The 21,000-nt window shown below is 39.2% G+C and overlaps 3 protein-coding genes and 1 long non-coding RNA gene across 4 annotated transcripts in view; 3 read left to right on the plus strand and 1 right to left on the minus strand.

Annotated features, from left to right (window-relative positions):
- The window catches only part of LOC105834868 (neuroglobin), a 71,416-nt gene that overhangs the window by 25,425 nt on the left and 24,991 nt on the right, over positions 1-21,000 (plus strand). The window lies entirely within an intron of this gene.
- Positions 2,320-10,319, plus strand: LOC118644611. Its single transcript, XR_004962387.1, has 2 exons — positions 2,320-5,630; positions 9,358-10,319. It is a non-coding gene; the product is annotated as an uncharacterized LOC118644611 (long non-coding RNA).
- LOC118644609 (putative nuclease HARBI1) lies at positions 5,663-7,447 on the plus strand. The gene is made up of 3 exons (XM_036283482.1): positions 5,663-6,211; positions 6,293-6,530; positions 6,679-7,447. The coding sequence occupies exons 1-3, from the start codon at positions 5,826-5,828 to the stop codon at positions 7,396-7,398; spliced, it is 1,344 nt and encodes a 447-aa protein (XP_036139375.1). The 5' UTR covers positions 5,663-5,825; the 3' UTR covers positions 7,399-7,447.
- Positions 7,411-9,327, minus strand: LOC118644610. Its single transcript, XM_036283484.1, has 6 exons — positions 9,159-9,327; positions 8,915-9,044; positions 8,528-8,845; positions 8,287-8,455; positions 8,090-8,199; positions 7,411-7,708 (listed from the first exon to the last, which is right to left on the minus strand). Exons 1-6 carry the CDS (start codon positions 9,171-9,173, stop codon positions 7,470-7,472), a joined length of 981 nt encoding a protein of 326 aa, XP_036139377.1. The 5' UTR covers positions 9,174-9,327; the 3' UTR covers positions 7,411-7,469.

Consider the following 21,000-nt stretch of genomic DNA (forward strand, 5'->3'; position numbering starts at 1 on the left):
ACACCCTCTAAATCATTGAAATCAATGAAAATACACCGATTTCAGTGATATACTTATAACTTGTCAATTAGTGAAATAAATGATCTCTCAGTGTGATCATACATTGTACTACTTTTGAAGTAAAAATCACTAAAAGTTAGTCATACTCGCTAATTATCACAGTCATAAATATACCACTGCCAATCGGTGAAAATACACTGATTGCAATTTAGAAAGCATATACAGTCTTTAAAAATCAGACGCGGATTATTTAGACTATCAATAACATTAATTGCGGACAAAATTGTCACCGAATATTCTAGGTATGCGCGAACAACTGTCCAAAAAGTTACAGTTCCACTCGTTGCGCATTTCGCCGGACGTTGATTTTGCGACGCGCAGAAAATTCCTCGCTCTCGGAGGGAAAAAAATGATTACCGTGATTAGCATTCGCCAATAAGATTCGAGAAGTGCGGCTTTCCACTCTACTTCCTCCGTGAACCTTGCACGGTGCACGCGTATGAGACTGCTGCTGCTGATCAGAGTGCGCGGTGAATAAATGAGAACTATATGAATCACGGGCGCTTGGTAGTAGCGCGAGTCATAAAGAAAACCGCACGCGGAAACCGGAGTGTGCGCGCGCGCGCGCGAGCGCGCCTCCGCCGCAACAATGCAACTTTGCGCGCCCCGCGCGCAATTATCCCGCGCGCGAGCGTGTCGTATGCACAACGGCGAAAAGTGAAAGTACACGTTTAGCGTGAACTTTAATTTCTTTTTTCTCCTCCGTCCGTCCCTCCCTCTTCCTCCCAACGCTCCGCCGCGGCCGGGGAAAAACACTCCCAGGCGGATCGAAGGCGAGGCGAAAGAGACGAGAAAATGATTGGGAAACTCTGATGGGATAGCGCGATTGAATATCGCGTAATTTATGTGCCTAGGTAATCAGAATGTAATAGCGCTGTGCGTTGCGTTGCGTTGCGTCGTATCGCATGGAAGGAAAGCTGCGTAGGGAATACCGGCGGTAACAATGAGGATCGGGGATCTGCAATTATGCACGCCGCGCGTGTATCGCAACGATAAAACGGCGAAAGTGCGTAATGCCCCCCTCCTCCCCCCCCCCTACCCGAGATTTTTTTTTCGCGCCGGGAAACGGAGGCACGGCACGCATGGATGAGTCATCGGCGAATCCAACTGTGCGCCTCGCTGGATTAATCATTTGACGATAGGCGGCTCTTTTCTTCGAATGCGTGTTTTTAGCGATCGTCACTAGCGCTCTCGGCCCGGGTCTCTTGTCTTTCGACGCCGTCAGCATCAGCTTTATAAATATTTAGAACAGGGGACTACAAAACCGGCGGTTATAAAACGATAAAGTGACCTGTGGAGGCAACAATCATTTCCTGGTTTATATTTACACGGGCATTCTAGATCGGACAGCTGATGGCTGGTGTATATACACCATTGCCGCCGCCTTTCCTTCTCGATAGAAACGCGCGAGTGCGCTCGCCAAGCGAGATAATCGCGTTTCAGTGGCTTTCCGCGAACTTTCCACGTGGCGGCCTTCGCAATCACGCGCGTTTCGCGGAAGTGTTTTCATTGTACCAGCCACCTGAATTACTGGAATTAAAGAACCGCGGCGCTTTTCACGCGGCGGTTTTCACATTTTCGGTCATGGTTCACTCGGCTCATCGGCTCGCCGCGCTTTTTCCCTCGCACGCCGACCGTAAAATGCGCGAGAGCGAGCGAGCGAACGACCGAAAACTAGATGGCCGCGCGTAAACTCGCCGGGCGACTCGCCCGCCCACGTCCCGTAAAGAAATCGCGTTATAGAACAGGCGCGCGGGAGCGTTGCACCGTTATTGCGCAACAGAAGAACGGTATTCGAAAATCGGAAAGGGGTCGTCCACAGTTTGTGTAAATACGCGCCGTACTCGCTCTACAGCGTGGTAAGTAACGGTGTACCAGGAGAGAGCATCATGTCAAAAATGAAAACTGGTAGCCGGTAATCGAGTTAGTAAAGATACGATATGAGATGTGTCAGATTTTATCGGTGATTTAGTGCTCTCTGCTAGACATCCTCTCTAGTTTATCCGCCGTGAATCTAAGGTAGCAATGTTTGATGCGACTGCGTGTTACGTGCACTGTACCAGAATAGATTAGCGAATAAAGTGAATAATAAGAAAGTAGACTCGTTCGAACAGACAGCTGTTGCTTGTTTAACTTTTTTACACTCCACACACTCTACACGTACTTAATGTATCATAAATATATTCTGTTGTATTATCAATTTTTTCCAATATTTCTTATTTCTTAAAATTGTTAAAATATGTTTTAAGAAATATTATTCCTCACAATAAAAAATGTAATAACCTGTTAAAATTAATTTTGGGGAAGATTTAGAATGAAAAATAGAAAAACGCATACAAATGAAAGAGCGTGAATTTAGAAAGCGTGATTTGGACTTTCTCTTTTTCTTTGTTCGGACAAAAGTTAACAGCTTTATTCCTATACGAGGGAATTACGGACTGCACGACAAATTGCGAAAAAAGCGGTTTAGAATGATTCAAAAGGAAATTCGTTACTTATAATTCTCGTCCCTCTACGGTCGACGATGAGAATTAAATCTTTCGGGTTATTAAAGCCTTTTCGTGGCTAGATAATAACTGTGAACAGTTGGTAGAGAACAATAACGCGAGTGCGGTGCGGCGGTTGTTGACATTGTCATCATGCCGTCAAGGATCGGTCACGGTTCAGTCGGTCACGACTGCCTGCACGTGGATTTCCGTGTGCAGGACGCTCAATTAGCGAGGCAGTGAAGCTTCATCATGAAATACGTTATACTCGCGAACGATATACAATCGCCAAGAGATCATAATTCACGTGAAAACAATATGGCGAGTGTTGTGTGCAACTCTATTAAAAACTTCTTCGCCATAAATAACGCTCTTAAAATCGTACGTGAAATTTGTGTCTCAGCATATACATATTTTTAACGATACCTATATGTATTTATATACAGCCGTTAAGGCTTATTTTGTAACATTTCGCGATTATTTTTCCTACATCCGGCTCGTAAAACATGGCTGAATATACGCCAATAGCGTATTTATCGTCCGACGAAGATCAATTTACATTTTCTATACCAAATATAGCGAGTATAATTAACACAATGAGGAATATCTCATGGCCAAGAATGGTCAGTCGCGATATGCAGGAAAGCGCGCGCCGACGAGCCGCAATTTTCAAATGTCATATTTCTGACATTCGTGACAGCTGATTTTGCATATTTTGTCGACTCAGGGTTCAAGGGTATGTCATAAATCCACGTTAGCAAATTTATAATCATAGTGTGTGTTTTCACGAGAATTACCGTACGGTACGGTCGACAATGTGCACGCTAGTCGGCGGCCGGTCACGGTTGAATAATCGCGGAACCGGCGACATTTTTTTCCCCTCCGCCGCGCGATCCGCGAACGCGGAGTATAAGGTATAAGGTTTAATTGCTCGCGAAATACGTCGCCGCGCGCCATTCAGGCTCATCGGCGTATCGCGCTAATGGCTTCAGGGTGCATTAAATCGGCGCTCGTACAGCGGGAGACACTATAATTTGAGGTACTCCTGGATTAAACACAAGTAAGGGTCACGCCCTTGCACAATCTGTCGGCGCTCGCCTCTTCTTCTTCTCGCAATTAGCGGAAAAAACCGACACGGTATGTTCGTTACGCATTCCGCCCGTTTTCCCCGTGACTCGTCATTAAGTGGATGAAATAATAGAAATGTTCCGCGGGAGACGTCTTCCTGCTGTGTCATCAAACGAGACACATTTTTCAAAATTCAATTTAATTCGTATCCAACGTGAATGTTAGAAATTTGACCTTTTATTTCATCGGCACGACAAAAAATTAAGTTTTAACTAAAAAGTTATTTGTTATTAGAAAAAAAAGGTATTAAACAATTCGTGTTTCCCACTGTTTAATTCAATCTTGCCAAATATTTCCACCGATTTTTTAAAAATATTCTGTTTAATCATTATGCCAATAATATTAAACGTCAATTGAATTTCAAAATTATCAATAATTACATAATTACATGTAATGATAAATTAAATAAGTATTTCTCACCGTTATTTTGATTTCATTCGATATATACACTCTTACAAATGTAATTGTTTCCGTGCTACAAAATAAAGAGATACTCGAAAGTAATCACAAATTGACAATAATTGGCAATAATTCAAAGTCGGATAAATTAAAATGGAGATCTCCGAGTTTCAATTTAATCTTTCTAATCGACTACTCTCATATATGCATGTGGGAATTATCTAGATCGCAAAGACGTAATATCGATTAAAAAATCGCGCGTATGTTATGTAAAATATAAAAGCAAGCAAAATGTGTCTAGAGTATAAACGAGCAAAGTAAAATAAATCAGTGTCGGCATGCATAATACATAAACCGCGACCATCCCCCCGTCGTGGATCTCCGATGAATTCAATTAGTCTCCGGGAGAAAGAGAGGGAGAGAAAGAGATCGTATCACATGCAAATTAATCGGGAATTAAGCGCCGAGATTCTCGGGATTTCGCGAGATATGTTCGAGATGCGGCGAGCGCATCGGCGCGGCAATTCGCGTGCGACGCGCATCGCGCGCACGATCGTGCGCGCGGCGCATAATACGCGCGCGTACGACGTGCGAGGAAAGTAGCAGTCTTTTTCCTCTTCTGGGGTCTCGCGCAGAAACTCTCAACTCGCGTGTGTTTCCGACTCGCAGATAAAGAACAATGCGATGGGACAATACGAGGAGCGTGGTCGTCGTGCCAATGTTGCATGCTAAATTTATCCCCACGCCGCCGCCGCGCCGGGTTGACGGCTACGCCGAATATACGCGACGAGGCGATCGTTATCGCAATCAGTTTTGATGAGCGAACAAGCAATGAAAGCTGATGACGCGACTTAGCCCCGTATTCATGCGTTCATTCGAGCCGTCGAGAGGCAAAATGGCTATGATTCACGGCTCTAACACACAATCACGGCAACTAAAAATTGTATAAAAATCATTCGCCGTACGGGAGATACGTTTGTTATATACATTTAATTATAAAAAATACTTTTATTATCTTTGTTTTAGACATCATAACTTGATTATGTATTGAACTACGTGAAGCAATGTTAATCTTTAAAAATGTGTTAATCAAAGACGCAAGTTAAAATGTCTCTAAAGTCTACTCAGCATTAAAATTCGAATTAATCAAAAATAGATCATAAGGAATTTCGATGACCAATTTCGATCAATTAACAAGCAAGAGCACGTGCCGATCGTTAACGAATGGAGGAATGACACTGCGCAACTCGAGAGCCGTTTGATGCATTCGCATCGACGACCCGCGATTCGCCGATTCTTTCCGTTCCTTCTCCAACAAAAATGAAGTAATCTCGGGTCACGCTATTTAATTGCGCAAGCGGAAGGACATTAAATTTCTCGAATACGGCGAAAGGAAACTTAACTCCCGGAGTGGCCCGAGAACGACGGACGACATTGATGCTCCCGCGTGTGCATCAACGGCGGTGAAACGTGCGCGCGGATGATATATGGATATACTAAAATACGCGTGTGCGAGGAGGCCCCGAGACCGAGCGACCGGCCGCTCGTAAAATAAAGGTGCGAATTCATGCAGCGAGAAATCGCTGGCGACTTGGGAGAAGTGGGGGAAAAGTGACGCCAGCGACAAGTATTCGTCGCTTTTCTCCCGGTACATATTCATGTGACGACAAATCGCTAGCGACTTTAATGTCAGTTATAGGTTATTGCAGAGAAATAATTATTGTAATAAAAAATAAAAAGTAGTGAGTAAAAATGAAGGTGACAGTACGTACAAACGGGGTGTATACCACTCAGTGTGCAAATAATTTGAAAATAGCGATAACAAAAACCATCAAGAAGCGACGGATAGCGATTGCAACTGCTGTAATGTTGGAGTTGCAAAAAATACAAAAGAAGCGAAAGTACAAAAAGAAGCAGTATTGGGTAGCTCCATACTTAAAAGACCGTCAGAAGCATAGCTTCTTTCATGTGTCCATTCCTAAACTGACGTTGGAAGATGGCATACGTTATTATAACTATTTTCGAATGTCAGCAACACAGTTAGAAGAACTGTTGTTATTAGTTGGAGCACAATTGCAAAAAATGAATGTTGTTCGAGAGTGCATAGGACCTAAAGAACGCTTGGCGTTAACATTAAGGTTTGTTACGTTTTATTATATATAATATGTAATAGTACAAAAATATGTTTAGTGTTTGCTTCTATGTTCTCAATGTTTCAGATATCTTGCATCTGGTGATTCGATGATCTCAATGTCATACCAATACCTCGTAGGAGTTAGCACAGCAAACAACATAATTGGAGAGACGTGCAAAGCGATTTGGGATATCTTACATCCACTAGTTTTACCACCTGCATTAACTGAAACAGAGTGGTTAGATATTGCGCAGGACTTCAAGGATAAAACAAATTTTGCCCACTGCATTGGCGCCATTGATGGCAAACATGTGACCATACAGGTTTGTATTTTTTTAGAAATATTTATCTCTGACGTAACAAGAATTAGAGTGATAATATCCTTTATAAGCAATGTATACTCTTTACCCAAAATATTTTAAAAATCCATTACGCTGCATTATTTGAAATAACCATTCGATATTATTTCAGTGTCCCAATAATGCCGGTTCCACCTATTTCAATTACAAACAATCGCACAGCATTGTTTTATTGTGTATTTGTGATGCAAATTATATTATCCGATTTGTGGACATCGGAGCATACGGCCGACGAAGTGATGGCGGAATTTTTGGAGACAGTGTTATAGGGAGAAATTTTGACTCTCAACGCATGAATGTGCCGAAACCAGCAGCTGTTGAAAATGGACGAACTCTACCATTCATTCTTGTGGGAGACGAGGCTTTTCCTTTAAAACCATATCTGCTTAGACCCTACCCAGGCAAAAATGGATTGACTCCGCAGCAGGACATTTTTAACTATCGGTTAAGTCGTGCAAGAAGAATGGTCGAGAATACATTTGGTATTTTAGCGAGTCAATGGCGAGTGTATCGTAAACCGATTATTGCTCTGCCACAAACTGCTATATCAATCGTGCAAGCAACAGTGTGTTTGCATAACTGGCTCCGAAAAGAAGACATCGGAAGAAATATTTATGTCCCCCTAAATATGATCGACGAAGAAAGCGTAGATCTAAATACTTTTCAACCAGGTACTTGGCGGAGAATAATGGAGGATGGATGCGCATTTCAAGACATTACTAATTGTGGAACCAACACAAGTACTCGATACTGCATGGCAATTCGTGATGAATTTCGCGATTATTTTTGTAATGAAGGATCAATACCGTGGCAATTTAATAGACACAAATAATTGATTTGCATATCTTATTAACATGTTTTATTATAAAAATATTAAAAAATATAAAAATATTCTTAAAAAATCTACTTTTGGTCGTTTTTTCTTATTTCACGCAAAAGCTTCAATATTTCAATCATTCCCAATTCACTCGCATCCGCACTGAGAGCTCGCAGCTTAGAGGCGACAATCATTCCGAACTCAGTGAATTCATCGTTAGGCAGGCCTCCGGTTACATCAACCAAAACAGGTTCATTCATCAATTCCTCCACTCTGTCCATAATGGCTCCAGGCTCGACCGACCTCTCGCGCCCCGAGTCACTTTCTGAAATCAATTTGTTATTTTTTAACTGACAATGGCTGTATTTCAAAATTGACTACCAGTACTAAAAATTTACAGTATACGTGAACTATAGATTTTCAGTACTGGCAGTCAATTATAATATTTCTTAACTATTTTCTTAAAAATATTTAGTTATGGTAAATGTGTATTTTTAATTATAAATATACTATATTTATTTAAACATTACATTAAAACATTTGTTACAATAAAATTATTTATTGTAACAATTGTTTCAGTACAATGTTATAAATGTTTTCTACAAAACTAACATTTATTAAAAATATAAGAACGTCATAATTAGTAATTTTAGTGCATGCATTTTTTAAACAGTAATTAATTCAATTATAATTGAAATATTCTTACGTGATCTACGTCTACTATTTTGCGATGTACTGCTACTGTGGTCATATGTTTCTGTGCTGTTTTGCGAAACATCCGGACTGTTGGAGAGATCGGCAATGTTTGATATTGTCCTAAAAGAGAAAGAAGTTAAAATAATAACATTTTAACCGCTGTACAAACTACATTTATATAAAACGTATGAGAGTGCATTTACGTACACGTTTTCAAGTTGCATGTCATGTAGAAAACTAAGCCTTTCGTAGTGGATCCATTTAACCTTTTTGGCTGCCGCAGAACCACTAGGCTGAATGTTACCTTTGCGATGTCTCCTGAACATATCGGACAATGACTTCCACTTCTTTTTTATTTGCGCTACAGTCATTTCTCCTAAGATAAAAAACGTGATAAATACATTTATAACAGATATGGCTCTCATGCCTCAATTAAAAAATGTTATACCTTTCATGCTAACAGCAATCTCTTTCCATAGTTTCTCCTTAGTACGGGCGCTCCTTTCGGAAATGTGTAATTTAAAATTCCAAAGAGGTGGTCGTTTCCGTACTTCCTCTATAAGAATCTCTTCATTATGTAGTTTCCTCGTTAAAAGATTCATCGGACGATTGCTGTTCCAACAGTCACCCTCGACATTCGTATCTACTAGCTGATCGCTTTCTTCTTGCTCGGCTTCTTCCTGCTCAGCTTCTTCCTGTTCGGTTTGTTCTTCGACAAAAACCTCTTGTCCTCCAATAAGACTTTTTCTAATAATCGATCCATCATCTGTAAAAATATGAAGATATAAACACATAATCTAACATTTAGCATCTGCAGTAATTTCACTATACTTACCGCACTGCGGATGAAAATAATTATTTTGATCTATAATGTATCTTGTAAATCCTTCCAAACAGGGATGATCTTTAATCTCGTCTGAACGACAAATTGTTTCGCACATACTGCAGGTATAAACTACAGTTAACTAAAAATCAAAATTATGTTCTCAAATTATAGGTTAGATATACGCGGTTGTAAACACAAGCAAATATAATATAATAATTAATCAGTTTATTAATATTTTTGATGTTATACTAACCTCGCAATTATTCATATTGCCCCTTTTTCTCTTTTCCCCCGTGAATATTCAAATATTGCTCTTTGAAAGGCACGATGTGGCGACTTGTCGATGCTGTTCGGACAGGACGAACTTCCGACGATTTGTCGCTACCACACAATGTCTATGTGGAGGGGGAAAGTCGCCAGCGATTTCTCGCTGCATGAATTCGCACCTTAAGGCGCGTGATTCAGGCGTCGTCGGACGGCCGCGCGTGACCGCGAAGACTTTCCTGCGCGTAAAAAGACGCGCGCGGCGGGCACACGTGCGTTTACGAGCGACCGTTGCATACACAACGCGCGGGTGCATGCGCCAGCCGCGATGCGCCGATGCGTCATTGTATTGTACATACGTGCGCGCGCGAATGTGTGTGCACGTGCGTACGTGCGTGCGTGCGTGCGTGCATGCGCGTTTACATTTCGCGGAGAGGGCTGCGCCTCCTGGTTTCATGCCGCCGGCTCTCCCCGGGCTCCTTTGTCTCTCGCGTCTCTCTACTCTGCTCCTTTTTTCTCTCTCTCTCTCTCTCTCTCTTTTCCCCCGGCATGACCCCACGCTCCCACCTCCGCGCCCGTACTCTTTCTCTTTGTCTCTCTCTCTCTCTCTCTTTCTCTCTTTCGCTTTTGCTCTTTTTCGCAGAAAGCCGAGGAAGAAAGAACGTGGGAGAGGCCCGCAGCCCGCAGCTCGGGCGCGTGGTTTTTCATTCTCGATGCGACGCGACGCGAAGACGCTACGTCATTATGTGACAAACATCAGGCGATTGGGAACGATCTGCGATTTTTATGCTCGATCGAGTCAGTTTACTGGGAAACATGCGCGGCGACACAATCATTCCGAGAACCATTTGTGGTCAAATGATTCCGTATGTCGATCCGAGAAAATCTTTTTTCTTTTTGCGCATATATCTTTACGCAAAAAAGAGACGACATATTATTTTACGGCCATTCCTACGTTATTCTACGTAGGAAGCGTCTTCAGATATCCATTGGGAAAAAATATAAAATCTGCTAACGATTTATAAGAGAATTATAATTGAAATCCAATAATATTATACATAATTGATGCACGATCGACGAAATATACAAGATTTTATTTAAAAACTTTCTTGACAGAAATCAGTGATTCATATCTCCAAGAAAAAAAAAATTCGTCAGCAGATAAGAAATCTTGATGCTGACACGTACAGTGGCCAAGTCTGCACTATAAGGCAGCTCCAATTATTTCCGAAGATCGTCCGCGACAAACAGATAACCGCGTCAGCATATCGCCAGTATCACGGAACGAATTAACGGTAATATAGCGTTTCCGGCATTGGAACGAACCGTGGAAAACATCTGATTGCAGTCACGTGCGATCTGGTACTGTAAGTTTCGACGTGCGATCATCTCGAAAGCAAACGGTGAATGTAGACAATAATTTCGCCGGAGGCGATACACGAACGCATTTCCGTTTCATATTAAAGCGTGTGTATTATTTCACTCTTTATTACCCGCGGAATTAATGACGCTTTGACCGCAATAATCGGGACTTAATCTTTGCCTTGTACCTGTAAGAGGAAATGCATCTTTTTATTTACACGTAAATCAAGTCGTGTAGACAACTTGCATTTAAGGATATCAAGTATACCGTACGTATTACAGATATATAATTTATCCGACTCTCGTCATTTTGTCAAATACTGTGCGCGCGGTATATCTTTATCAGATTTTCGCTAATAGAATTGCGTTTTCATTGGCCCATCTAATTTTCGACGTTTTAATTTCACGCTCGATGTTAGTGATGCATCATAAACATGCACCGTGATAGCCTTCTTTTTCATAATAATTATTTAATAAATGAACTCTACAGATCATCGTTTATCTTGCGTTTCGCAAATTGCATTAAATAATCGTGATAAAAGTTGCAATTACTTATACTTGCTTCTTTAAACTGCCCTAAAATTTTTTCCCGATATCTTTACAATATAATTAAGGCGATAATTAATAAATAAGTTTATTTTATATTTTTTCTTGTTTGTTGATAGAATAAATATAGAATTATTAACGATAATTATTATTAACTACATAAATTACGCTTTATTCTGTGAAATAGTTTTAAAAAATATTTTTAATTTCAAACTTCTGCTTTAAGATAAGAAAAACATTTTACAAATCGAAATTGGAGACAGGAAATATACTGTAGCAGGAAATATGACCACTGTCGTCAAGTGATCAAAATTGCTCAGCGGTTTTTTCTGGTCGAAAATCAGACGACGGGTAGCTTGGACGAGCAATTCAAGTGAACGGTAACTGCAACACAGTTTAATGTTGCAAAAAAAAAAAGGCAAATATTCACGTTGTTGGCCTCATATGATTTATCGTTGATATCTTAATGTTATCGGTGGCCACAATAGATCGCACTGATAAAATGCGACAAAAACTCTAAGAAAAATAATAGCACATGCGGAACGGGTATCCTACGTGGAGATTAGCAATTAACAATTTTAATCAAGAAGAAAGTATGGCCGCTGTAAGTCAGGGAAATCTCTTTCTTCTAGCCTTAATTGAAACGCGCGTTGTTAGCTTTGTTAGCTTTCGCACGTGGTTAGCTTAATTCTTCGCGGAGTCAGAAATGAAGAAACAAATCTCATATAGCGGTAATGGATTTTAATTAAATATACTTTCGAGCTGACGTGACTTAAAATAATTGTACTATATACAATGGCCTAAATTTACTTCAGACCATGTATGTTCTATCCTAGATTTTCAAACTTGAATTTTTCACAAAAAAATTTCTTGTTTTTATTAAATATATTAAGAGTATAATTTCTACTATTATATTTCAATACAATAAATTATATTATACTAATATAAATTATACAAATATTAATATTACAAATGCTAAGATAATAATTCGACGATGATTAGTCGCCATTTATTTTTTATATTTATATTGTATAATTTAGTCATAGCTTTAAATCATAGCTGTAATTTTTTTTAAATATAAACAATCTCACTCACTGTGTTACACTGTCATATAATATAATCAACCATTGCCATTTTTCTCTCATATGTATAAGCCGAAACAAAAGCAAAAATCAGTTCCTAATTTTCTTAAAGCGTGACGATCTCTTGCCGAAACAACTTGGATTGGAAACTTCGAGAATCATCGTGTTAATCAAGCATGAAAGTGAAATCGAGAGCCGTTGAGAGACGTTCCCCGATACTCTCGCTTTCTCCCATATGAGATAGAATTTAACCTGTTGGGACTTAATAATCGATATTTATGCTTATACACATCGTATCAAAATTTTGTAATAAAAAAAATTATAATCTTTAAGATATAAACCGTTGGACACACACACACACAAATTATATATATAAATTACACATAATTGTATTTTTTTTATTTTTAAGAAATGACATTTATGATATTATTTTATGCAAACTATTACTATTTTATCAAAAATCTGAATTTGTTTGTTCCCTTAATAAAATTAATGTTACTTTTATTAATTTTATTACGCTCTCTCTAAGCCTCCGATATTTTTTGATTATATAATGTGTTATTACACATGACGCACAGAACTCCATTAATGTTACGCAACAATGACAATATTGACGTAAACACAGAACGTTTAATATGATGTAATTTCTCCAAATTATCACGGATCGCGAAAGGTTAAGCTGACATTCGAGGAACACTGACGAAACCGATCCAATGCGGAAAGTGCAAGGTGCGCGGAAATGGCTCGTGTCCTTCCATCTGTATATCTTTTGTATTCGTCAGTCCCTTTTCATGAATACGGGAAAAAGGGCCAGTTTTTATCATGCGAAGAACCCGTTGCCGTTTGTGTAGCCATTCATAAATTTACGATGAAAAATGATTTGAACATAAATCGCTTTGTGATATTGTTTCTTTCAAATATCTTTTAAAAATACTTACAACCAAAAATATAAAATGTTTTTTGTACTAATATATTATCCATAATATATATATTAACACACAAAGTTTAATGCACATCTTAGGATATTTGTGTCTAGCACATTTCTTTCATTAAAGATATTTTATCGATTATAATTAATAACATTTATATACAATAAAAAAAAATTATCATAACCATATAAATACTTTCCAGGTCATTTAATAGTCTTCATATACTTGCAAAGATTAAAAATTAATGAAAATTAATCACAAACAATAAATAATTGATCGGAAAACAAAGATGTGCATTAAAAATATTCTATTTAAAATTCGAGATTTTTATTGACCATTGTTCTAACTAAAATATAAACAATGTTTATAAATAATGATATTTACAGATCTTAGCGTTTGAATATATTATGGATAATATTATAAAGTGCATATATTTTCAGTGCTGCGCTTAAAATATTTACTATCAAATCACAAGATTTCTCTATTCTGATTTTTCACGCACTTAAAGTTGTTCACAGTATTTGCTGTCACAACAATTACGATTACAGTTTAATTACGATTGTCGAACTACTTACAATGTACTCGAACCTCACGTCATCTTGCTCACGCATCGTGAGAAGCTTTCGTAGCCGAAAACTGGATATTTTAACCGAAAGATCGGGATAGCACAAAAATTCTTGTGTAAAAACCGGCCGGACCTGCCTCACAATACCTTGCGAAAAAGCAGTTCCAGAAACCGATGCAACGAAGAGTTGCAGAAGACTGGTCGGTTCTTCGGTTATTGTGTTGGCGTGCAGTGTGGATCTTTTCAAAAATATGGGAAAATTTTCGTGCTGGAGGGGAGTCTGAGAATACAAAAGGGCGGGGGAGGGGGCTTGAAGAATTTGCTACGCCAATGCTGACCGGAGTCGGATACTGGAGAAGCAGGGGCAGATCGGTCACACAAAGAGGGGTCCCCCGAGAGTGTCATTCCTTCCTTCTCTACTCCCTTTCATTCTCTCGATCACTCCTTGCACCGGCAAGCCTGAAGTAACAGGTTCCTACGCCCCTTCTTCATGGCTCTCGTTCAACGAGCGGCTTTTTGTTGCCGCTGCCAATGTACGGGCACGCTACACGCTCGGGGCGAGGTTTTCGCTTTTAGAAAAATCCAAAGGATTCTGTTGCCGCGACTGCGTGCACGTATCTCTGCTTCGGAGAGCCAGTTTCGAGATAATGTCGAAAGAGAGTTGGGATGGATAGCATGGATTTCATAATTTGCAAAAATCCATATCTGTGAATTTTTTTCACATTTGTGAGTGTTAGAAATAGAAATGCGCAGCTCTGACGATCCAAGACAGTGTTTTTGCCTTAGCTCCGAACACTGAGAGAATGAAACGATCATAATCATATTAATTTAATTAAATTTAGTTAAATTATTTATATTAAAACGTTATATTAATTATATTATTTACAATTATTTTTTTATTCAATTAATATACGTTCAAAATCTGGTAATGTTTCGTACGATACTATTAGAAAACGTTTCTAGTCACTTGTACAGCACTTGTTTAACATATAGCGGGCTATTTATTTAAATTATAAATTAGATACATTAATTTCCCTTTATTTCTTTACTTCTGACTCAGCTGCATAGTAATCCATCGTTTCGTATGCATAATAATTGACTCGAAATGATTCATCATGTCATTCGGTGTATTTCGTTAAAGTCAAATTAACATTCGCTAGCCAAGGCAGATATAATAATATAAAAATTTACAAAGACAGATTTTTCGGTGAAATAAGTTGGTGACCAGCGTCACGTCGACTCTTCCTACTGAAATTTTTCAATCTTACAAAGATCTACAAACTAATTTTGACTGTGCCCGTGATCATCGAAATATCGAAAGTCGAAAGTCCATCCGATCGAACGAGTTTCGAAATCGAGCCGAGGAGAAATTGCGGAGGAAAGTTACGCGCGGTTATCGTCCAAAAGGAAGAAAAGGAAAGACACATTCCGCAGCAAAATACAAGGTTGCAAGGAAAAAAGAAAATATCCGAAAAATGAAAATCAGTAAAGACGTATGTGTGTTTCGTCGGTGATGACAAATCAAATGCGATCGAATTAAAAATCCGGGCATCACGAGATTCAAAGCAAAAAAAAAAAAAAAATTTTTTTTCCGGGCGACACGAATAATCGCGAAGGCAGTATGTGTCAGCGATTGCGAAAGCACTGCGATAACGATGAAATAAGTTCTCGGTGTCGCGTACATGTAAAAAAGAAGTATTTTACGCTAAATGACGTATTTTCGCTATCGCAAATAAACACGGGGAAGGAGATCATTTTCACGTATTTGTAGTATCGCGATTTGATTTCGCGTAGATTATGTACAGGTTATCACCGTTGTCAAAGGTCGACGACAACGTCGTTATTGTGGCGGCGCGTGATAATTATTCCTCGGGCGGTCGCCTTTCTCTTTCTCTCTCTCTCTCTCTCTCTCTAATTCATTTTTTAAAATTTGCGTACGCTTAACCGCGTATACGCATGATAATAAGACGGGAAATGACAAGTGAGTCAACAGCTCGCAGACGGACTCGCACCGGAAATCGTATGATACCACGCGCGCTCGCGCGCTACGCATAATTACGCGACGAGGAGGCATATGGGCATGTGCTTTCAGAAAAAATAATGCTCGCGGTGGCGCAGGCAGAATTGTCGCCGAACGCGGTCTTCTTCTTTTTTGTTTTGCCCGCTTGATGCAAGATGTTCGAGAATGACTTGGACGCCCTCTCCCCGACCGCAAAAATAAACCTGGGAAAAACAGCAGTCATGCTGATTCTTTGCCGACAGTTTCGCGACAGATACGCGCGCGAACAATCGATTTCTCGTATTGCACGTATTTACCGTACGTTGCACCGTAGGTTGAGTAAGACAAGAGACAACAACAAAACGCGTCGATCCGTGTTGTCGTTTCGTTCGCTCTAGCCTCTCGATCGGTATCAGTTACAACGGCGATAACGCACAGGCGATATCGCGCCGTACATATGGTACACACGTCGGGAAAATAGCGGTTTTGCAATATTTCTGCGTGAAGCAATCGTGTATCCTTGTATTATTCTTCGTAATGGACGAGCGAAGGTTCGCTGTAAACAACGGTTGAAAATGATGTTTACAGAGAGATCGTAATCATTCTTCTTTCGTAATACTTACATGTCACACCGCCTGACAATTGAACATTAATTAAATGATATATGTAGTAACATTTAACAATTTTACTCGATTTCGTACACTGTGTTAAATTTTTTGTTTTATTATGAATAAATCAATATAATCTATATACAAACAAAACATTTGTATTTCGAATATGAAAACATTTTTGTGTCTCATAAAATGTGTTCATGTGTCATAAAAATATGTTTTCCTAGATTTTCTTTTTCTGGGAAAAGGTTTACTTGAGTAATGATTCTTCTTTATCTAGAATTTTAAATGTTAGAACCGATAAAACTTGCTTATACAGAAAGAAAAAAAAAAGAGAATAAGAGACAATATATTTTTATATAAAATATTAAAATAGAACTAAATTAAAAAATTCAATAGTGTAAAATATTTCTATTTTCCTTATATGTTATTAAAAATTTTCTAAATTTATAAAAATTGTTAACTTTAAACGATTAAAAAAAATTCTGTGCTATTTACAATGTCATCAAAATGTGTTTTTATAATTATCAGAACTACTATACTACTATATTCGCTGGTAAAATCGACTTACTGTACGAGTTTTGTACAACAGATAGCAAGTGATTCTGCCGAGGTCACATCGAGAGATACACGTAAATACGCAAAACCACACTACAAATACATAGAAACAAATCACGGCATCCGCTCGACACGTGAACTCGGGAATAAATAAAAGAACAGGATACGATTTCGATGATGAGCTATGTAGATACAGAAAAATCATTTGCGAACATGTTGCGTGCTCGTGTTTGCTTTAGCACAAACAATACACACTTTCTCTTTAATAAATCCTTTTATATATATATATATATATATATATATATGTAGCACATGAACTAAGTGATATTTATTAAAGCCGGTGTGTATACGGAATGAGAAATATTTAGAAAGTCCTACACGTTCGCGAAAAAAATTACCGGTATCCCGGCGATTTGTATCGAAAGAGAATAGCAATCTTGATTATATCAGAAGAATAGCGCTATATTGTCATCCCACGTCCCTTCTTTTTCCTTCATTAGTAAAATTACAGTTAATAAGTGCGGCTCGCATACTGTTCATTAACGACATATTTGCTTTGTTCCGTCAGAGATCCCCGAGTCTCTCGTTTAATGTCTCGTCGCTGTTAATGTACACTCAAGTTTTTCCAAGTCAATATTCATATGTATTTGCCAGAGAGCGCGTTCGAGGAGAACATTACGCCGGGACGCATAATAAATACGCCTTTCTGTCTCTGTCGTGTTGCACGACGGTGCAATCGAGAGTGTGCGGTAAGAACGAAACCGCAAGAGCGAGCGAGCGAGTGAGAGAGAGAGAATGCATTTGTTAATTCAACATGCACCAATACACTCGCGTGTAAGCGGTACCACCGAGTACCAGCGCGATTCCGCGCGAATTCTCGCCGTGCGACACGTGCGATGCTGATCGCATCTCCTCGCGAGAGAGACGCAAAAAGGAAAAAAAAAAGCGTCACTCTAATAAAGAACAGGCTGTGAAAGATCATTGAGAAAATGTGGTAGAAAGAAAAAAAAATCATGGAATAATAAAATAATATTTGTTTATCAGTCTGCAATAATCATATTTCTATATATTGTTTGTTATAATTTTAGTTATTATTTATCTTGGTTTTTATATCTTGTTTCTTTTTTGTTCCAGCTTGAAACTCCTCTCTTAAGCAAAATTAACTTTTTTTTTATTTCGATAAACGTAAAACATTACATAAACAATAATTACATAATAGATAGATAAACTTCAAGAATCAACAAGTTACAATGTATATATTATCGTTAATTGAATGAATATGACAGAATTGTGAAACCCGTGTCAAGTGTATAACTGACATTTCTAATTAGAGACTAGGCCGGACACAATAACTTCCGTCAAGCGAAACTTCTTTAATTCCTAGCATAAAGGGAATTCACCACAAAAGTAACTCAGCTTTTTAAACGCTAATAATTTAAGACTCCTTTAAAGCATACACAGATGCGTTTAAGAAAATCCTCGGATGATCCATTATTTATTGTTCCATCCACGGCTATTCTGGCAATCTTCTGACATATAGATAAACCAAGATAAAAAAATGTTTAAAACGCGACGATATTTCGATATATCATCGAGTTAAATCGCCTTGTCATTCAGAATTTTCGCGTGACCAATCGATCTATCATTGAATTTTTATACAATACCCGATACATATCGGAGTAATTAAAAATCGAAGGTCGGCGCCTACTCCATATTTCCTCTTAAAATCCACGAGCGGCGTCGAGAAGCCCGGCACTCGCGTCATACAGAGAAACTCACTCGTCGGAGGAGAAACCAAAGAGAGTGTTGTGCCTACTTAGTTCTCTCTAAGGTGAGAGTCTCCGGCTCGATTCGCGACGGCCTTTTATTTACGTCGTGCGAGAAACGCGCCCGGCCCGTCCGAATGGCGAAGGCCTTTCGACCTATCGACACGAAACGCGAAGAATATACGGCGGGTGATTGGGGCAGCGATTACTATTAATTTCGACGGGCGGACTTTGCTTTCGATCTCTCGCCGGGCCGTAGTTATTAACGTGGGTCAATTTTTGTCAACTCTGTAAATCGAGTCCAAATTAAATCACGTATGTATGCTGCATTCGAAATAGAAATTCGAAAGTCGAGCGTGTAATCTAGGTATGGTCGAAAAAAAAAATATTAAAAATTTTCTTCTCCAGTTAGGAATAATCTCGTGGATTTGTCATTTGATTTATCGCATCAGCCTCAAAAAGATCGAAAACACTTCAGCCGACAAAGAAAAGCTTCGGAAATACCCTTGTATCGTATCGTATTACAATTTAAATTAAGATATATAATTACCGATATATATATATACACACACATATATATATATGTATGTGTATGTATATATATCGGTTAAAAATATATTGATATTCCAGATTATACATATCTGACAAACGAGATAATAGCAACAAACTTGATAAGCGAGAATTTTAACAATAGATTTTACAGGAATACATAGTGCGACGGAAACGTGTCATCTATTTACTTTAAAAGATAGTTTCGATAACTATTTTCAGTGTCGACGGGAAAGGTACATATTTTCGATTGAGCAACTCTGATTTGGAAATTGTATCTCACATACGATTTTCTTTATCACGGTGTTTCTCTTTCAACCGACAATATTCTACAATTGCCAACATTAAGTGACGTGTCGCAATGTATCACGAGAGAAAAATAAATATGTATATATAAAATGCGATAACTGCGATAAACACGATGCGTTTGAAATCCTCGATACACACCTGTCGATATCCCGGAGAAAATTTCTTTCGCTTTCCAAGTGTTATTATTTTCTTGCTGTTACAGACGTAGGCGCCATTAGACACGTAAACCGTGAACGAGTGTGTCGGTGCTCTGGGGAAAGGGAGGGAAGAGGGGAGGGTACTACTCCATTCTCGCGATGTGCCAGTCGTCCGTTGCTCAATATTTTTCTCCGCTCGTATATGCCCACGCGCGTATCTCTTTCTCTCTCTCGTGTTGCAGCGTGAAGACTTCGCATTCGCGCGCGTGTCACGGCAGGAATCGCGCGTCCTCGGAAAAGGATCGCGGGGGGAAACGCGGGTGACGGTGCAACGAGTGTGGAAACGAGATTCGATCGCGATCCGAGCGTGCGGAAGACCGTCCCGGTACGATACGATCGGGGGATTTTAATGTCTACCCGGCGGCGGTAACGTTATCTTCGACCTCCAATCGCGTAAAATTGTTTTCTAGGAAAAATAAAACGCGCTGAAAGAAATCGACGCGGTTTGTAATTATACGTACACGCGCGCGGGTAGACGAATAGATTGATCGGCCCTTCGATCTACACCGAGAGGACCTACGGTAGATCCCCGAGATACTTCCCGGGGAGATAATTAAAAACCGAATTAATTCCCTAAAATGTAGGGATATCTTACGTCCAGTTTTATCGGCACAAATTAATTTTTAATCTCGGTTTTAGCTCACCTTTCGTCCTTCTCTAATTATAAGAATTAGAAAATAATTCTTGTAATTCTTGGACAATTTTTAAGAATGTCTAATTGAAGTTGGAGAAAGATAAAGGGATATGTTAAATCGAGATTAAAGTTAATCTACAACGATGGAAAACGGACGAACGGGATATCGGCAAGTGAAATCCTACCATTATGGAAAATGTCACTTTGCGATTTTGACATCGCGGAGCAAGATCGAACGATCGTCCTTTTTTCCCCCTCCTCTCTTTTTTCGCGTCTTTCTCACCCCAAGGTGAGTATACGCGTTTGAACAAACGAAGGCGAGGTAAGGTTTATTCGGGCTAAAATTCTGTCTGTTATGCCGCTTTCTATACACGTTCCGGGCTACATTTATCTGGGCAAACCAATCAGATCGAACGTTTCGCTCAAATTCGCATTTGTTGTCCGTTCTCCCGCTATACCTGCTGGAGGGACAGGGGGGAGACAGACATCTACCTGCGAATATCCGTCTGTTAATCGCCGTTGAATGGAAAAGGTACAATGCGAAGGACGATAATAGATCAAAGAAAAATTTTGCAAAGGTCGAGAAAAGGTCGAGCCGTATGGTCACACCAAAAAAATCGCAACACCCTCCGAGGATTTGCTCGGAGTTAACAATATAGGAATATAGGACTCGAGCATGGGCGAGATGTCTTTATCGCCCTTCACTTCGTCCTTTGTGTTATAT

The sequence above is a fragment of the Monomorium pharaonis genome, chromosome 2, assembly GCF_013373865.1.
Source record: "Monomorium pharaonis isolate MP-MQ-018 chromosome 2, ASM1337386v2, whole genome shotgun sequence".
Classification (NCBI taxonomy): domain Eukaryota; kingdom Metazoa; phylum Arthropoda; class Insecta; order Hymenoptera; family Formicidae; genus Monomorium; species Monomorium pharaonis.